The 18606-nt window shown below is 42.4% G+C and overlaps 2 protein-coding genes across 3 annotated transcripts in view; one reads left to right on the top strand and one right to left on the bottom strand.

Moving 5' to 3' along the window:
• TGDS (TDP-glucose 4,6-dehydratase) overlaps positions 1 to 1479 on the bottom strand; it is a 28655-nt gene extending 27176 nt beyond the window's left edge. For both annotated transcript variants that reach the window (XM_067536918.1, XM_067536919.1), the window contains exon 1: positions 1016 to 1479. In XM_067536918.1, the coding sequence (XP_067393019.1) occupies positions 1016 to 1101 (86 nt within the window). In that variant the 5' untranslated portion in view covers positions 1102 to 1479. The remainder of the gene's footprint in view (positions 1 to 1015) is intronic.
• A 178-nt stretch (positions 1480 to 1657) lies between these two features.
• Positions 1658 to 18606, top strand: part of GPR180 (G protein-coupled receptor 180) — a 29616-nt gene continuing 12667 nt past the window's right edge. Inside the window, exons 1-4 of the mRNA XM_067536917.1 lie at positions 1658 to 1792; positions 6345 to 6503; positions 12878 to 13078; positions 18357 to 18537. Coding sequence (XP_067393018.1) covers positions 1663 to 1792; positions 6345 to 6503; positions 12878 to 13078; positions 18357 to 18537 — 671 coding nt within the window. The 5' untranslated portion in view covers positions 1658 to 1662. The remainder of the gene's footprint in view (positions 1793 to 6344; positions 6504 to 12877; positions 13079 to 18356; positions 18538 to 18606) is intronic.

The raw sequence follows: 18606 nt of genomic DNA, 5'->3' as shown, positions 1-18606 counted from the left end.
CTTTCCTTTCCTTTCTTTTCTTAAAAAGGAATAAAGAAAAGATTCCTAGAGATTTACCTTGTCTGTTCTATAAAGGCTTTGACAATACAGCTCTACCAGCAAACCTTCCTAGGGGACACACCACCTTCCCAAAAGACATTGTAACTGCATCTACATTAGGGCTTTTGGCAGCACTGTTAAGTAGTTTTGAGGTGTGATTCTATCTGCAGTTATCCGCCAGTGCAGAGCTGTCAGTTTCCAGGTCCAGGGCCATCACCAGCTCGCCCTGTTTGCGCAAATTTTTCATACTGCAACTAGTAAAGGCAAGACAACTCTGAGCATCGGAACGTGCGGCCAGACTGCTGAAGCTGGCACGGGGGGGACTCAGAGGCTGGCACCGTCTACGAAGTGGCTTTTCGCATTGTCATGGTCCGACCTGTTGAAGGCAGCGGTCCTCAACCTGCTTGTGGCCCAGTCAGCACATCCTCAGGGCTATACACGCAACATGTTTATTGTGCGGATGCAGCCCACATAACAACACCTAGAGAGCTGCATATGCGGCTCACAACGGTAAGCAGCTAAGAAGCACTGGTCCAGGTCAACCTCCCCCGGTCAACACGGAACTGGAGAGCTCAGGGCAGGAGCCCGCAGCGCCAGAAGCGGAGAGTGCAGGAATCTCCCCACCAGCTCTTGGAGAAGTGGGGGGGGGGAACCTCCCACGCCAGGCGGGGCTCCTGACAGCCGCAAGGCGCCGCTGCGAAGGGATCTGGATGGGCGGCAGCTCGTGCCACCGAGACCCAACCCCGGGGGGGGCCGAGCCAGGAGCGCGGGTGGCAGCAGCGTCCAGCGGCGAGATAACCGGAGGGGGGGGGGGGGGTAGAGACAGAGACTCACCCCCTGCCCCGAGCGGCGCATCCACCGCCCGCGCCCGCTGCTGCCCCTCCGCCGGCAGCCAGACTCCCCCCGTCGGGGCCGGGGGCTGCAGGGAGGCGGCAGCGCAGCTCAGAGGCCCCGCCCCGCGCCCGTTATTACTCACATGAAGCCGGCGCCGCCGGTCACCAGGAGCCGCTTGGCAAAGCCAGAAGGCGCCGCGGCAGCCTCAGGGCCCAAAGTCCCCGACATCACCCGCACTTTACGGCACCCGCCCCGCTCACATCACATCACGGGCGGCGGCGTCGCGACTCGACTCGCTGCCCGCCGGGGGCTGCCGCCGCGGCGCGCGGCCGAAAGGCGAATTCGGGCCCCCTCCTTTATTTTTTCCCCCCCGCGCGCGTGCGCAGTCAAGCGCTACTCCTGCCCGGCCCTTCTTCCGCTGTCGTCGGGAGCGCGTGGCAGGCAGGAGGCGGGTCTGTGCGGTCGGGGATGGTGTGGAGGCGACCCCACAGAAAGCAGCTACAGTGTAAAGAACCCCCGACAGATTCTCCCCCGGCCGCCGTAAAATACAGTTTCACGACACGTCACGTGGCCGTCTGACGGCCACGCCAAGCAACGGACACGTAGCGGCTGCAGAAAGGAGGGGGGAGGTGTCAGGCGCTGGCTCCGCCCCCCCGCCTGCTCTCACGGCTCAGGACTGTTCCTATTGGTTCTCCCTCCGGCTCTAGCCGTGGACGTGGGACTGTCACGTGATACAGGTGGGGCGCGAGTAAGTGACCCATGACGCAGCCCGGCTGCCCGCCGCCGGGGATGGGGCGGCTGTTGCTGCTCTGCGTGGCCCTGGGCTGCAGCCGCTGGTGGCTGCCGGGCGCCCAGGGGAAGACGCTGCGCGGCCGCTTCTCCGGCGGGGCGCAGCCGGCGGCGCGGTTCCAGTTCCACGGTAGGTGCCCGCGGGCTGCGCTCAGGGCGCGGGCGGGAGCCGGCTGCGGACCCGTTTGTGCAGCGCCGCGCCCCGCCCCGCCCCGCTTCTGCTGCCCTAGTGGGTTCGGCGCTGAGCCAAGAGCCGGAGGACGCGACTCCGCCAGCCTGTCTCTTCCCCCCCCCCTTCTTCCCCGGGCCACTTCTTGTGCGGCGAATGATGCCCCCGCGGCAGGTCTGGAAGGGCGACTGGGGCATGTCCGCTCTACAGCCTCAGCTGCGGCGCGGCGGCTCCGGTGTGGATGCTCCCGACAGCCACGGAAGAAGGGGAGGTTTTCCATCGCTGTAGTTAAGCCACCCCCCCTGGAGAGGCAGCAGCAGCTGCTGGGTCAGGGAGAGAATTCTTCCATCGACCTGGCTGGGTGGACAGTGGGGGTTAAGGCGAGGTACCCATGTTGCACAGGGCATGAAATTGTTAATAGTCCTGGGTGCTGTAGCTACCTCAACCTAAGTTTTAGGTGTAGAACCAGGCCTTAGAAGTAAACCACTAAGGGTATGTCTATACTGCAGTTAAAAACCTGTGGCTGGTCTGAGCCTGCTGACTCAGACTCATGGGGCTCAGGCTAAATAGCTGTTTAATTGCAGTGTAGATGTTCGGGCTTGTGCTGCATCCCTAGCTCTGGGACCCTCCCACCTCACAGAGTCCTAGAGCCTGGGCTTTAACCCAAGCCCCAATGTGTATACCACAGTTAAACAGATCCTTGGCCAGAGCTCCACAAACCTGAGAGCTGGCACAACCCAGCCACGGGTTTTGATTGCAGTGTACCCATACCCAAAGGGGCCTTTCAGCAATCCCAAACCATCTAGTTTGGCTCTGCCAGTGTCCAAATATCCCATTAGATTATACAGTAATAACAATATCTAGTTCTTAATGTGTTTTCATCAGTCAGTCTCAAAGACTTTACATAGGAGATCACTATCACTATCCCCATTTTACAGATGGGAAAAATGGGCCTCACGGAGGGATAGCGAGTTATCCAAGGCCTCACAGCAATAGAGTGCAGAGCCAAGAACTTTATGAGCTTTGGCTACAAAAAAGTTGCCAGGTAATAAAAGAAAAGTTATCTTGAGGGTATTTTGCATTATGTTTGTTTAATTTTCACAGTAACTCGGGTTATATGTTAAGCCACTGAATAGTAATTAGGATGACACTTAATACTTTACATTCTTCAATCAGAAAGTTTCAAGGAGCCTGGTAGCTTTCTCCATTTACTATATGCATGTGCCCTTAAAATATCAGGATGTTTCCCAGAAAATGACTCCTCTGCAAACACCTCTGTATAGATCATCAGTTATTCATAATTAATGTTATAAAACCAGTTTTTGTGTCTTTTATTGGGGCATGTTTATGAATAATCTACTTATGCAGACAAAGAGTTATTAGACTGTAGCATAGACATATATGCATATGTATGTATGCATATGCATTATACTGTAGCATAGACATATATGCATAGCTTAGACAATGTCTAAGACTATTTCTGTCCCCAAGTTTTTACCGTCTAAGACCACTATCCGGCTCTATGTGGCAGACCTCTGCTCCTGTGTAGAGCCCTATTGAAGTCAATGGGAGTCCACTTGCCCAGAGCCAGTTTCAGGATTGGTGCCTGAATAAGCTATGAGTGTTAGAGATAATATACAAGAGGGTGGAAAAGGAGTGGGTGTCTACAGTTTAAAAGTCAAACCATACCAACATAAATTTGAAGAAATTTATTTCTTTGCCATTTGTATTGTTTTGACTTTAACTAGAATTCTCAATTCTAAGAATTTTTTCTTTTCAGGGCAGAGAGGTATGTATTATATTTAATATCGAGATCTCATGGTGGTGAAGAATAAATGGATTTATTGGCATAAGTTGGAGATGACTGACTTATTCACAAATGACGAAGTAATGAGTGATGCCAGTCACCCTCAAACAAATAAAACCTTTTCACCCTACCATGTATTTGGTGTGTATATGTACACACACACATACACCATGTTACTGAGGAACTTCTAGATGGTTTAAAAAAAATTGGAGAAAATATATCGGAAGGACAGAATAGGTCACACTGGTGGAGTAGTGGCACTATATGTGAAAGAAAGTATAGAGTCAAATGAAATAAAAATCTTAAATGAACCAAACTGTACCTAGTCAATATGGGGATAGTTGAAAGCCCCCATTAGATGACAAATCTAAGGAACTGTCCCGGAATGAAGAGTCATTAGAGGAGGTTTTGGAACAAATTGATAAATTAAACGGTAATAAGTCACCAGGACTAGATGGTATCCACCCAAGAGTTTTGAGGGAACTCAAATGTGAAATCACATCTTTAACCAGTCAGTAGTACAAAACTGAATAGAACAATTCCTGGACCCTAAGCAGGTAATTTGGGAGGAAAAGGGGAGACAATTATCTCAAAGGCTTTTTTTTTTTTTTTAAGCAACTGTTTATAACACACATGTATGTTTATGTTACTGAGACCAGAAAGGATTTTGCACAAGTTGAAATCATGAGAATGATGTTCATGAACACATGTATATTGTGCTACTGTATGAGTTGGAGATGTATGGAACTCATTTATTGGATAGAGAGTATGTTCGTGAATGTGATGCGTGAGCATTAAGGGACTCTTTATTACTCTTACAGAGTTTTCTAAGTACAGTTAGAAAACTAGTTACAGTAAAGATGATGCAGACTTCAGCTGAAAGCAATGACAGTGGGCATAGAATAAAATGAACTTTTGATGGGGTGACATGGTGATGATTTGGGGAATCTATCTACAAATTAGGAGTTCTGGCTGATATTATGAAGGTGTTCTTATGAAAACTGCTGTTCCATGCAATGCCTTTATTCCTATCCACTATTACTGGCGGATAGGTCTGTATGCACATCTTTGTCAGACTAGATACAATGAAGAGTAGTTTGCTGGGCTTGCAAAGGCTTTGTATTCAAGTTGACATCATCTGTCTGTCTGTAACATCATAACTTTTGAGCATCTCATCCAATCAGTTGCAAAATTTCAGGGAATGTTCTAGGCATCAATGGCCATTTACCCCTCCCTCCTCCTGTCAGCTCTTTAGAACAACCACAACCTCAAACACCTTTGCAATTGTCAGCAGAACAAACAATAGATTGATGGCACCCTTTAACATCTTCTGGTATAACAGTACCCCATCTTGTCTCTGCCTGTCCTCCCAATAGAGTGAAACATGTTGACACCCTGGATAACTTATCACTCAGACAGAAAGCAGAAGGGTGACAGGCATGGATACATGCACACAGCCCCTGGCATGGGAGGTGGGATGAGGGTACAAAGAACCTCTTCATTGAGGGGTATGGAGAGCATAGGGGAAGTAGGAATTGGGGTGCACTCAGAGGTGCTGAGTGTGAGGTATGGGAGAGGAGAATGGGAATCCTGGTAGGGGAGGAGGGGCGATTAGGCAGGAGGGAGATTGAGGTGACTTGCAGGGCACCCCTGAAATAAAGGGGAATAAGAGGATGGCACACAAGTAGCATGTGGCCTGCATTCCACCCCTGTCGTATGCAGTAAGCTTGGCCTACACAAGGTACAAAGCGTGCTGCTTCTAGTTAATCTTAATGACTATGAGTAGTCAGTAGATATGCTAAGGAGGTTGGTTGAAGTGGGTGGAACCATTTCCTCCAGCTTGTCTGTAGGGGGCCAGAGTTTGAAAGAGTTTGATGCATGGAAAATTACCAGCAACAGGACAAAGGAACCAGGTGGTGGTTGTGGGACACAAACTTGAGGGAGTCCCAGAACCCATAGGAGCTTTGGGTAGGAAGAGAGAGACATATTTTCATAGCAGGGCGTAGGCCAACCAAGATCAAAGCAAGGTGACCTAGAGGGAAGCTTTGTAGTTGAGAAGATAAGCCATGTGCTGCTGCAGTAGAGGAACCCTGGACAGCCCCAGAAGATTCAGACCCCAAGCCAAAAAATTATCTGAGGTGGTAAGGAAACCAAGGCAGGGAAATGCATGCAGGGTTTATTATTTTTATATAGATTTGGATATTTCTTGTGCAATTGAATAAGAGCAATGGTGGTTTAGAATCCTATGCAAAGTCTGTGTGTTATGTGTTACACCTATCACATGCACTTCAAGAATTAACCTGTGGATCCCAGAACTTCCGTAAAGCTGTAGTTCTGGGAGAGGGTGTGTTTAAACTACAAGGGAGACTGAGGGGTCAGTACTCGTCCTAGGGGCTGGGCATTTGGAATGTGAGGTCTTAGCTCTCCGTAGGGAGCATAATACAGAAGAACTGCACCTCAAGATTGTAGCTAGTGATTCCAAACCAGGGGCAATGACTGGACACTGTTCATGCTCAGTGGTCTAAAGCACACAGATTCAGTGAAGTGGGCCCCCTCTTGGTAGTCTGGTGAGGGGCCAAGAGAGGTCCATCTGGATCTGTGATATGCATTAGATAGTGTGATAGCTGTCTGGGCACTCTTTCCAGGTTTTTTTTTTGTGTGATCCACATAAAACAAGCAGTTGATTTTATTTTTTTAAATATCAAGGTGACCATGCTGTTCTGTATGTCAGAATCAACAACGTAGCAGCAGCTGTTGGAAAAGAGGCCAGACTTCACCTTTTTCAAGCACAGGAATGGCTAAAGCTGCAGGACAGCACCCAGGATCGCAGCTGTGGAGAGGATCTGTCCAAAGCTCAGCTGACAAGTGAGTTTATTCTTTTTTTTATCCTGGAGCCAAGATTCTTTTAACTGTATGTATTTAGGACCAATTCAGGGTCTCACTGAAGTCAGTAAGACTTTCGTTATCAACTTAAGTGAAACCAGAACATTGCCCTATAGTAATTTTTATTTTTAAATTATAACGAAATGCTTGTCATTTTGGAAGGTTTATTTTACAAATGATTTGTTTAACAGCTGGGATACTAACATTCCTTGACAAACCAAATAGTGAAACATTTTAATATAGGTAATTTTATATCCAGTCTCATTATAACCCAATGCTTTCCTTTGCTTAGAATTTTGAAAAATACTAGTATTTGGCTGAACTTTTCCATACATGGGCTCAGCCTGGAAATTATTCCCATTTCACAATGGTATAAGATTCAGTTATTAAGTGTGCAGAAAATCTTAATGGAAGACCTTAACAAAGTGCAGTCTCTAAGCCAATTTGCAAAATAAAATCACTATGTTGTCTAAATATTTGGGGGAGCTGCGAGATTAGGGGCAGGAATTAGTTCTTTAAATGTACAATCAGTATAGTTGGGGTGGGGGTGCTAGATTCTCTTTGTTGGAACAGGAGAAAACAGATTTTATAGACATATAATTGCAATAGACTTCACTCATTATAAATACATTTAAAAATGTTAAGAGATCTCAGTCATAGTAAGAAGTGCATGTTTGTAAGGTGAGTATAATTGTCAGAGAGTAAGGCATCCATAAAGGGTAGCTTTTTATCTGAACCTCCCCTCTACATGTTTTTTCACACCGCCTCATACAATTACTTTAGCATTTCTCATTTCCTTTTGTAAGTTTCATTTCTCTAAATATTAATTCAAGACTGAATTGTGTTGTTTCATTCCACAAAGTTTGTTAATATTAATTTCCTTTTACCATTTAATTCTGCAGTTAGCTATTCAGCATTGAATCTCTAATTCAAGTGTTGTTAATATTTGAGTTGATAATTACACCAGCATAGAATATGCATGCTGTATCATGGTCTTTTGTTTCTAGAAGAATAACTCAGTTTTGTCAAGAAGCTCTTTTTCCTTATCCCTGTAGAAAATGGCATTGTTCAAGGACAGGAAAACAAAAATAAAAGGGCAGTGTCACTTTTATGGAAGCATAAATCTGTCAGCCTTTGATGTACAAAGCATTGAAGACCCTCTTTAAATTCAGTTTCAAAGAAGTGTTAATCAAGATAATGCTTAATTTGTGTACTGATCTAAGTTTAAAAAAAAAAAAGTGCAAATGGTAGAACAGCCAAACAATTAAGCGTTCAATAGCTCAGATTAATTATGTAATTGAAAGAGACAGATACTAAAAGCATTATTTTTGTACTACTTATTGAGTGTTACATTAGAAATTCTAATTGAAGCAAGCATAAAGTTTCCTTTTCAAATTAAACAGATATTAGGAACTTCATTCATTGTACATTACATGAATGCATCTCTATTTTCACGTTTCCCTTATGTGACCAAGAGACCACAATCTGTGGAGTAACTAAGTGACCTCTTTGCATGTTGACAGACTGGAACCTTCATTCAGTCTGACTGTGGTGCTGTTCTAAGGCTACCATGTTCTAAAAACTGTTGTCTTGTGTCAGCTGTTACCACAACGTATGCTTGGTTGGGACATGGATAACACAAGCTTAAAAAGAGCTACATTAGACAAATTGCATTTACGACATGTGGAGGTGTTAGTTCAGTATATAGTCCCCAGTAGCACTCAATGCCAGTTGCTTCAATGGAACATTGAATGTGTTTCTTCCTGAATCCAACTGAATCCAATGTATGCCTTGAAGGATAGGGGAAAATAGCCCTTTAAACTTGATCCCAGATAATTTAATTCCAGCTAATCATAGTGGGTTTCAGAAAGGGAATTAGACTTTCTAAGTTGTTTGTCTTAAATATCCTGGGGCAGTATGTTCTATAGAGTTTTTCGTATGTAATTTAAGATTTTTTTTTTTAATTCACAAGTTTGCTTGTCTTCCATCTTAGAGTACTCTCTTTGTATTTTGCAAAAGTGTTGCAAAGTATTCAAGTGTCCTTCTCTATACTATTTAGTTTATAAATTTGTCACTTCTTTTGTTTCTCCTTTTCCATCTAGTCATTGTCTTTTTAATCCATAATAGGGATTCCACCCCACATTGCTAGTTGTTTCGTCATCTTTTCATTGCTAGTTTGTCTCCAGAACAACTTCAAAGAATTAATACTAATTGCTTTGTTGCACTGAAGCCTTGAAAAGAGATTCCACAAAAATAATTTAAGTGTAGAACAAGAACCTTTTATTTCAGCAATAATCTGGAATTCTGTCAGAGACCAGGGAAACTCTCAGCACAAGTGGTTTTTTCTCCCCCTTTATACCCAATAACACTATTTTTCTGAAGGAAAGAAATAGATGCAATAAAAACAATATATGTGTATAACACAGAGAGGTTGTTTAGGAGCAGTTAATTAAAATATTGCTTCAATGTGGCTATGATTATTAACTGAAATGTTAGCTACGTAAGGTAAGTCCCTTTTAGGGGACACAGTCAATTTAGGAACCTGACGTTTCGTTCATGATTTACACAGGTAACTCAATAATGCTCTAGTTGCCCCTCTTTCCACTTTTCTCTGTTCCCTTTTAGTCTTGCTTCCCCACCCCAAACTTCAGCCCATCTACAAGTTGCATTCAACAGAACCTACAGGAAGTCCACAAAGATGAATACCAGGTATATATAACCTTTTCACAAGAGGTATATTGTATAGGCCTTCTGAATAATTTAAGAATATCAGAAAACTGCCAAGAAGTTGCTCGCTGCCTGGTAGTCTGAGCTGGTATCACAACGTGTTTGTATTACAGTACAGTAATTTAAACACTTAAATACTTGTGACTCATGTTTGTTTTTTCCAGAAAATTCTAGTAATGATTGACTCTGCTGCTACTGTTCTTTGAAGATGCAATAGTTCATGGCCAAACTGAGCATCTTAATCTCTTACAAAAAAAAAAAAAATACATAAGTATAATGCAATTTGGGAGCAGCTACATTTTCAAAGAAAATGGTCTCAGTCCTCAGACCCAGTTCCACTGGCCAAGTGAAACCCATTCCTTCCTTACCAGAGGAGAAAGGGAAGGAGGTGCCAAAGTACACAATACTGCACTAGATCTGTGGTTTTTCATCCCCCAGCCAACCCAAGATTAGAGAAGCTGAAAGATGGATCAGAGTGTGTGCTCCAGACACTTCCTAAATTGAATCAAGTTTAAACTCAGCAAAAATGAAGATTTAGCCCAGTGTCTGTCTTCATACAGTCTTGTGGTTATGCTTCAAAGTAGAGACTCTTCCTTTTTGTCAATATGTAGATTAGTTGTAGTGTATAGAAATATGATGGATGCTCTAGAGTTAAATAGGTACATAATCCGGGGACCTCTTAGTGCCAAATGGCAGAGGGCACAGGGTTCACATGGTTGTACAGGGATCCCCTGTATAAGTTCCCCAAAGGGTGGCATGTGAGGTCTGTACCAAGAGCCAGTTGTCCACTGGTTGTCATAGTAATAGCAAAATGTATGTATAGATAATATTTAAAGACCTCTGTGTCTATAATGAAAATTATGTCATTAAGGTCTTGGAGTTAAGGCAGGTCATCAGAAGATGACATCTCTTGGCAGTGTTTCTTTCAGACAGGAGATGATAAATGTTTATCTGCCAGTATTTGCATACTAAGACAGGTGCAGATTAAGAGGTTGTGAGATCGACAAGTGAGAAACCATAGAGGAAGAAACAAACAGTGGGGGAGTGTCTAGTTCATGAGTAGAGACAGAGGATTGGTCTGGTATATCTGGTAATGCAAAGAGAATCACTGAATTCTTCACCCAGGAGGCAAACTGACAGTGTGTCCATCTCATGAAATAAGGCTTTGTTGACACCACAAAGTTTTGTCAACGCAAGATACGCCGACCATCATGAACCACTATTATTACATCTCTTCTGCATGTTCACATGACACGCTTCTGATATTCTAGCATTCACAGTGAGAGTAGTTTACTGTGGCTAGCTAACTCACTGCAACTCCCCACCTTCTGCAGCTACGGGTTGTGGGAAGGCATAGTGGTTTGCAATGCATCATGGATGTGGGCTCAACCTTCCATGATTCAATTTTTTCTGTCCCATCATTGCATGGGCTTCTGACCATGTTTTGCATCATTTTTCAATGACCCCTGTTTACTGTGCACCTCCCATCTCTGCCTGAAAGGTTGGATCCTACACTGCTCTCTGCTGTTCTGGTCGGTGTTACTACATGATCAGCCACATTGTGTTCATATCTCATGAGCTCTGAACCTGAATGGGTGCCTGTCCTGCTATGTGCCATGGAAAGAAACAAGACCCAGGTTATTTTTGGCATTCATGGAACAGCTTGCCACGGTGGATCATCGGTATTGGGCCCAGGAAACAAGCACTGAGTGGTGGGATTGCATTGTGATGCATGTATGAGATGATAAGCAGTGGCTATAGAACTTTAGGATGCACAAATCCACCTTCTTGGAACTGTATGCGGAGCTCGCCTCTGCACTGCACCGCAAGGACACCAAAATGAAAGCTGTCTTCTCAGTGGAGACGCATGTGGTGATCACTGTGTGGAAGCTGGCAACTCCAGACTGTTACCAGCCAGTTGCAAATCAGTTTGGAGTCTGAAAGTCCATCGTTGGGGGTCGCGTTAATGCAAGTGTGCAGGGCCATTAATTGCATCATGCTACGAAGGACTAACTTTTGGAAATGTGTGTGAAATAGTAGATGGCTTTGCTGCAATGGGATTCCCTAACTGTGGCAGGGCAATAGATGGCATGCTGTGACGTTCCCTGGGTGCAATCTGGAGTAGTGTATTGCTGTGTCACCCTAATCCCCCACTCCTAGAGCCTGTCTTTCTCTGCTCTGCTGTGAGAACCCTCACTTCTAGGCTATTCACACACAACCTCCAGCTTGTAAGCTGCTGCCAACTAAGTGAGTGAGTGCTTCTAGCAAGCCACTCTTTTGATTATATAACAGAGCAACCCCAGCTCCAGATGCAACCCTAATGCCCTCCATTTTACAATGTCCAGTTATGCCCACTGAACAATGTAAGCTCATGTAAGTTTGTTAAAAAACAAAGAAATTGATATGCACCAGCCTAGTTATTCCAAGTGCAGTCTCCAATATACTTCAGACCAAAGGCACTGCTTTAGGTGAAACAAACAAACAAACAAATTTATTAACTACAGAAGGATTTTAAGTGATTACAAGTCAAAGCATAACAAGTTAGATTTAGTCAAGAGTAACACCATCAAAAAACTTTCTAAACTAAGCTTAATATTTTCAGCAACCTTACAAACTGAGGTGATTTTCATCACAGGCTAGTTGGTTCCCTTCAGCCAGGCTCTATCTTTTGGTCAACACTTCAGGGCAGCGGAGTTCAAACTGCTGACCAGAGCAGTTAGGATGGGCATTGTGGGACACCTGGAGGCCATTTACAGTGACATTACCAAGCGCAGTATCTACACTGTCGCTTTGTCGATCTAACTTTGCTGCAAAAAGCTCTACGCCTCTTGTCGGGGTGGTTTTATTTTTTTTATTATTTTTTGACGCCAAAGCAGGAGAGTTTTGTCGGCGGGAGTAGCATTGTAATGTGTATACCTTCATTGTTTTGTTAATAAAAGCTGACTTTTGTGGACAAAACTCGGTAGTGTAGACAAGGCTTCAGGGTCACAGCCAGCCTGGATGTAAAGTACTCCAAGGATTTTGGGTGAGCAATTCTCTCACATCTTGCAGAGTATCTTGTTAATTAAATCTAGGCTTAGGAATGCATGTTTATGATTTTATTTTATATGTAATCATTTGTTTCCAATAATGCTTATTGCTATTACTTGAATTTCTGGGCTTTGTTAAATAAACTTTTATACTTTTTTTCATATAAACATAACTGTGTTAAGCAGAGTAGTCATCTGAGGTGGAACTGGTAAGTGGCGATGTACTGTTTCTTTGCAAGCAGCAAATCTCTGAATACTGCAAATGCCCAGTGAAGTAAAGGCTGTACAATCCAGGGTAATGCTCGGAGGATTTGAGGGTTGGGGTGGGGACAATTGCTAAACTGTAGTGTGATGGCAGAGTTTGCAAAACCTAGAGGGCAGTGCTTCTGTTGCCCATGGTCAGTGAAGTTGGGGAGCTGACCTCTGGCAGGCATAGAGAAGGCTTCCTCACGCTACGGGCAGGTGGTAGCAAGGTAACTCATAACCCTGGGTTCTCCTCTGGGAAGTATCACAATGTACCACATCTCAGAATATTTAATAGTTTTCAGAAAGATTAGTAGTCCATTAAATGCTTATTTCATTCTTTGTTTCTTTTTAAAGTGCCTATGAACCACACAGAGCAAAATCTGACAGTGTCCCAGATTCCATATCCAGAAACATGGTATGTGTTTTATGTAGACAAGTTTACCTGCGAGGAGAATTATGAAAAATCTGAATCCGAGGATATTCAATTTGAAATGGTGTTACTAAACCCAGATGCAGAAGGGAATCCATTAAATCACTTTAGCGCAGGGGAATCGGGTAAGATTTTTTTCTTGAAATTAGATCAGTAAGTTAAAGATCAAATCATCAAACAAATAAGTGTTCACTGTATTTGAAAAGGTGTGCATTTGGATAAATGAATGACATACGTTGCAGGTAGAGGCCTTTCATTTTTAGGACAATGCTGTCGGGTTCCACTGCTGATGGCAGAGGATGAGGGAGAGTTCCACTGCTGATGACAGAGGATGCAGGAATAAAGCACAACAACCAGTATGATTGCAAGCAGAATCATTTATTCCCTCTTGCCTCCCAGCTTATATACCTTTTTAATCATCTTTGCCTACAAAATTCACACAGTTGCTAATTGGCTATTATATGATTTCACCTACTTCACATGGGAACAGCTTAATATTATTGGTAGCTTCTTAGCTCACACAACTATCTTGTTTACGACCTTGAACACTTTCTACTATCTAGTGGATGGCGGCCAAGTCCTAGGAACTCGCCGCAAGTGAGGCCCCTGAGTTGGCCAACTTTCCTTGTAGGCAGCCTCACTTGACCCAGTGTCCAGCACCAGGCCTGCTGTAAGTGTCCACTTAGGTAGCCATCAGGTCAGGGTACAAATAATACACTCCCACACAATGCTTTCTCAGAGAGTAGGTAATTCTGATGAATTTTTCTAACACAAGGACCTTTCTAGATCTTTAATCTAATTATCCAGCTCTGGTCTAATCAGAGAAATAGATTAATTTAAAAAGGATAATATCAAACAGTCTGCTTCTCCAGTATTTGTTTAACTTGAAACAGCTGGGATCTACAACTGTATACTGAAGTTTTATGTTGCTGCAATACAAAGTAGGTGTATTGTAACCCAATATGGATCTTTTAGAAGTAGTAAAAAAAATTGATTTATTTCATGTTTATCTTCAAAGTGTTTTACATACATAAACGCACAACTCCCCAAAATGAGATTGGCCATGGTTAGTTATATACCTTTAAGAGAATACTTTATTTATTAGGTTCTTGTTTATTACATATTTAACAGTTCTGATAAACTAATTCACCATATACTTTATTCCTTTGACGAAGTTAGTTCTTTAGGTGCATTTACAGGTTTTATCACTTAGTGTCAAGGATAAAACTGTCCTAGAATTGAGAAGTTCACAATAAAGATTTTTGAAACATTTTGAGGAGCTTTATTGCTTGTTTGGTTTTGAACTTCTCACCTATAGTATAGACTGCAGGAACAAGTGAAAGATCAGCGCTAAAATCAGTGATATGTTGCATTACATTCTATAATGGATACCTCTGGTCTTGGACTCAGAATCATTCTATATATATTTTTCATTCTACCCTATTGGTATTGTCATAATACTAGTTAGTGTATTAAATTTGTAGTGTTGTTTCAGTTGATTCTTTGGCTATCTTGAGACATGTCATCTTGTTTGTCCTACTGTCAACTTAAAATTGATCTCATTTCTACACACACACACACCCATCTCACACACACCCACCACACAGGCTCAAAACCTCAAAGTCATCTTTGAGTCTTCTTTTCCTTCTGATACTTCTTCCCTATATCCAGTCTGTCACCAAATCATGTCAGTTTTTCCTGTTCATCACTTCAAAAGTCCATCCTTTCTGTCTCTACCTCTAGAATGTGTTTGTCCAAACTTTGATCTTCTTCTCTTTCCTGCTTCTTATTTTTGTCACTTTCGGTCTGTCCAAAGCATTGCTGCTAATATCATTACTTCATTGATCACTTTGGCACCCCCCTCTTCATATCCACTTATAGGCTTATTCTTGCCTTTTACATTAAGGCTAGTATTGTCAAAGGAGCCTGAGTGGGCTTTGAGCATGGAACTCTGAGGCTTCTTCTGCGTCTGCACACAAATATCCCATAACCGTGTTCCTACTACAGTTCTCACTTTGTGTACTTGTAAAGCCTCATTCCTACCTCTGGTTTTTGTATCCTTCATCCCCTTTGTTTTCATGCCTTATTCCATGCCATCTACCCTTTATGCTTGAAATTTTCTCCTTCTTCCTTGTGCATCGTTTTTGTACCTTGTACACCTGGTTTTTGTATTGATATATTTATTTGGGTTAAAAAAAATCACACCCTTAATCAAAATAGTCATACCATACAACCCCTCAATGTGGATGCAGTTCTCTTGGTATAAAGGTGTCCTATATCACTTATTCCCCTTCCTGTATAGGAATAGCTAGAAGCTATATTGGTTAAGGCACTGTTCGTGTCTTAAGTGTCCACATGCTGGGGTTATCCATTTAACTATATCAATATATTTAAAGGAATGCAGCTTATATTTAGACAAGCCCATGCCATCTGCACTAAATCCCTTCTTAGAAACACAGTGACTACTTCCAAGTATTAAGACATGAGTGAATGTAGGAACTATATATATGCAAAATACCTTCACTTCAGGCTGAAATTTCAGCCTCCATTGTATATGTATGAATTCGATTGTCTGAGTAATTTAGACTGTAACTCTTTGGAGGAGGAACAGTGTCTTCATTTGTTTGTACAGCAGTCAACTTACTGTTGCTAAGCAATAAGCCTTACAACTGTTCGATCAATCTGACACCTATGCAAATAAAATAGCCTAGGTGTGGATTATTTCCCATAGTCATTTCTTTAGTCCTAGTAATTCTTTAAGAAATATGCAAGATTTATTATATAAATCCAGCAGGGACTGTGTTAATTTTCTGCTAGTGAAATTTCAGTTAAGTATGCCTAAATCATCAATGACAAATTAAAACAGTGATTTCCCCCCATTGCTAGAGCCCCAGCCCCCGAAGCCATACAATTATGATAGTTCCATCTTTCATTTAAAAAGTGCAAATTCCCAGTCTTCAGGGTTGCAAAGAAAAGTTTGAAGAAGTGACCTGAGCATGGCAGATGCAGGGCTGATATGAACAGCCTTAGCTATCTCAATGTTAACACCAGGGCCCACTGCCTTGGGAGTCCCCAATAACACAACCCTAGCAGGAGACTATATTACAGGAAAGGAAGAGTGCAGTAGGCCTGTCCTGTCCTCGCACCCAAATATTTAGCCCAGCAGCTGAGCTAAGTACTGATTGTCCTCTTGGTGTTCCCAGAGGGATGAGGGGGTCTGGGCCGTGGGGGGAGGGAAGGGAAGGGACCCTATGCATCTGTCTCTGAGAGGAGGGGAACCCCCATATCATGGTGTTCCTAGGGTCCCAGATTGCATTAATCCAGCCCTGTAATCAGTTTGCATGAAGTTCTCAATTTTAATGGAGCTATTTATGGAGTAAGGAGCAGCTCAGTGCAAGTAAGGGTGGTAAAATCTGATGCAGTGTACAATAAAGAATTCTGAAGAAAGAAGAGAGAAGGATAATCTAGATGGGAGAAACAGAAGGGTCTATTTTAAAAAAAATTGTAATGAAAGCTCCTTATTATGTTCTGAAACATTGAGGTGAGTTCCACCCATGCTATCTGTGTCCATCATTGCCCACCTTCAATCTCAGTCACTAGCTGCACTGGCAAATGTTCATACTTCTTCCAACACAGATTCCATTCCTTGGTTAATAGGTATGGGACATGTATTCTTGTTCTAGATTTCCTATCCCCTTTAATTAGCTGGTTGGAAATTCTCTGGCAGAGCATATTTCCATCAGAGAACGCTGATTGTTGAAGTGTTTTATGGATGTGGTCCAATTTCGACAAATGTCTGAGGGAAGCCAGGCAGGTTTTTGCTGGAAACCAGGCAGGTTTCCTGCCAGTTTACCCATCCAGCCCATGGGCAGCTTGCCTGGCATGCTGAGGGGAAGCCAAGAGCCTGATTCCCCCTCACGGGGTCCCAAGTTTGACACTCCTTAGCAGCTTGGGCTTCAAGGGTCTGTGGCTCCAGGGCAGCCAGCCAGGTGAACTATCCCGAGCCAGGGACCCCAGGGCTTTCCCTTTCACAGAGAATTTTGAAATTTCTGGTTTTCATTCCAACCAGATTTCAGAATAATAAAATCTCCAAAATGGAATTGCCTTTTTCCAACAGCTCTGCCTTTATCTTCTCCATGCCTAAAAGATTTGTCCCTTTGACACAGGTGCTGTCTGAGCGAACTATACTTCATTTTACATGGTGCAAGAGTGACACCCAGTGGTTAGACAGGCTCACCTCAAGTGTGTATTGGATTTCGCTCTTCTCATCTAAGATCCTCTCTTTGAAGATAAACAATTGTTTAAACTTGAATCCATTTATTGTAGATGTTCCCGACTACCCATTGAACTAGGCTATTGTTTAACTTATAGGTAGGCTTGGGAGAATTAGATTTTTGTTGATAAATGTTGGTAAACATCGATTTCACCATAGACGCGCACATGACAAAAAAACATACCAGCAGTGATCATAGAAATTTACAGATGGGCAAAGAAAAAGACAAATGTAAGAAAAAACTGCTTGAGAATTTATTAGCATTTGATTTAAGATATTTACTTTATATCATTTGACATGTGATGCTGGCAATTTATGTTTTAATGGTTGTAAAGCTTTAACTTTTTTAATCTTGACACCCACGGTCATTAAATAATTGTCTGACATCTCCCCACCCCCAATATTTTTCTGTAACTGTAAAAATTTAAATCCATTAAAAATACTTAAAGCTCATAACTTTGTGCAACTGTGAAAATATTAACTGATAAATGTGAAATATGCTTAAAAATTAACATCAGTATTTTCCATCAAAATTATAAAAAATCAAAATCAAATTCGCCCAAGCTTATTTACAGGAAACTATTTACCATTTATGATATTCCAATAATTTTTACATATGTTTTCATTTTTTAAAGAGAAATTGTTTTACAGAATGCCTCTTTATGTTTAAGAAAGGTGTTTTTGATGGATGAAAACTTTACAGGTCAAATAATCTGAAAGAACTAAACTGATATGAAGATTTTTTTCTAATACTGTGTGGAAAGGATAAGAGAAAGTAGCTGAATGCTAGTCCATCATTACTGTCTCTTTTATGAGTTCCAGAGGAGTAGCCATCTTAGTCTGTTTTTAGAAAAACAGCGAGAGTCCTGTGGTACCTTTAAAGACTAACACATTTCTTTGGGCATAAGCTTTCTTGGGCATCTGACAAAAAGCTTATGCCCACGAAAGCTTATGCCCAAATAAATTAGTTAGTCTTTAAGGTGCTACAGAACTCTCACTATCTCTTTTATGTTACTATTTAGTAACAACCACGTAACTTAATATTGTCTTGTAGTCAAAGCATCTTATTAGTATTTGTTATGTGCCATCATTTACTTTATTAAATTTAACTGCATTTCTTCTCTTCGCAGGATTACATGAATTCTTTTTCCTACTTGTCCTAGCATACTTTGTAACTGCTTGCATATATGCTCAGTCTCTATGGCAAACTCTTAAGAAAGGTGGACCTATGCATACTGTCTTAAAGGTGCTGTCAACAGCATTATTGTTTCAAGTTGGTTCAGCATTTGCCAACTACCTGCATTTCTCAAGGTAACTTTACGTACTTGTCTTCCCATTTTAAAATTCCTTTAAATAATGAGGGAAGCAGCTGTAGAGATC

This window comes from Emydura macquarii, unplaced genomic scaffold, assembly GCF_026122565.2.
Source record: "Emydura macquarii macquarii isolate MOO-44397 ecotype Brisbane River unplaced genomic scaffold, CSIRO-AGI_Emac_v2 contig_3671, whole genome shotgun sequence".
In the NCBI taxonomy this organism is placed as follows: Eukaryota; Metazoa; Chordata; order Testudines; family Chelidae; genus Emydura; species Emydura macquarii.
The sequence above is the reverse complement of the archived record's forward strand: the minus strand, read 5'-3'. Positions and strand labels throughout refer to the sequence as shown.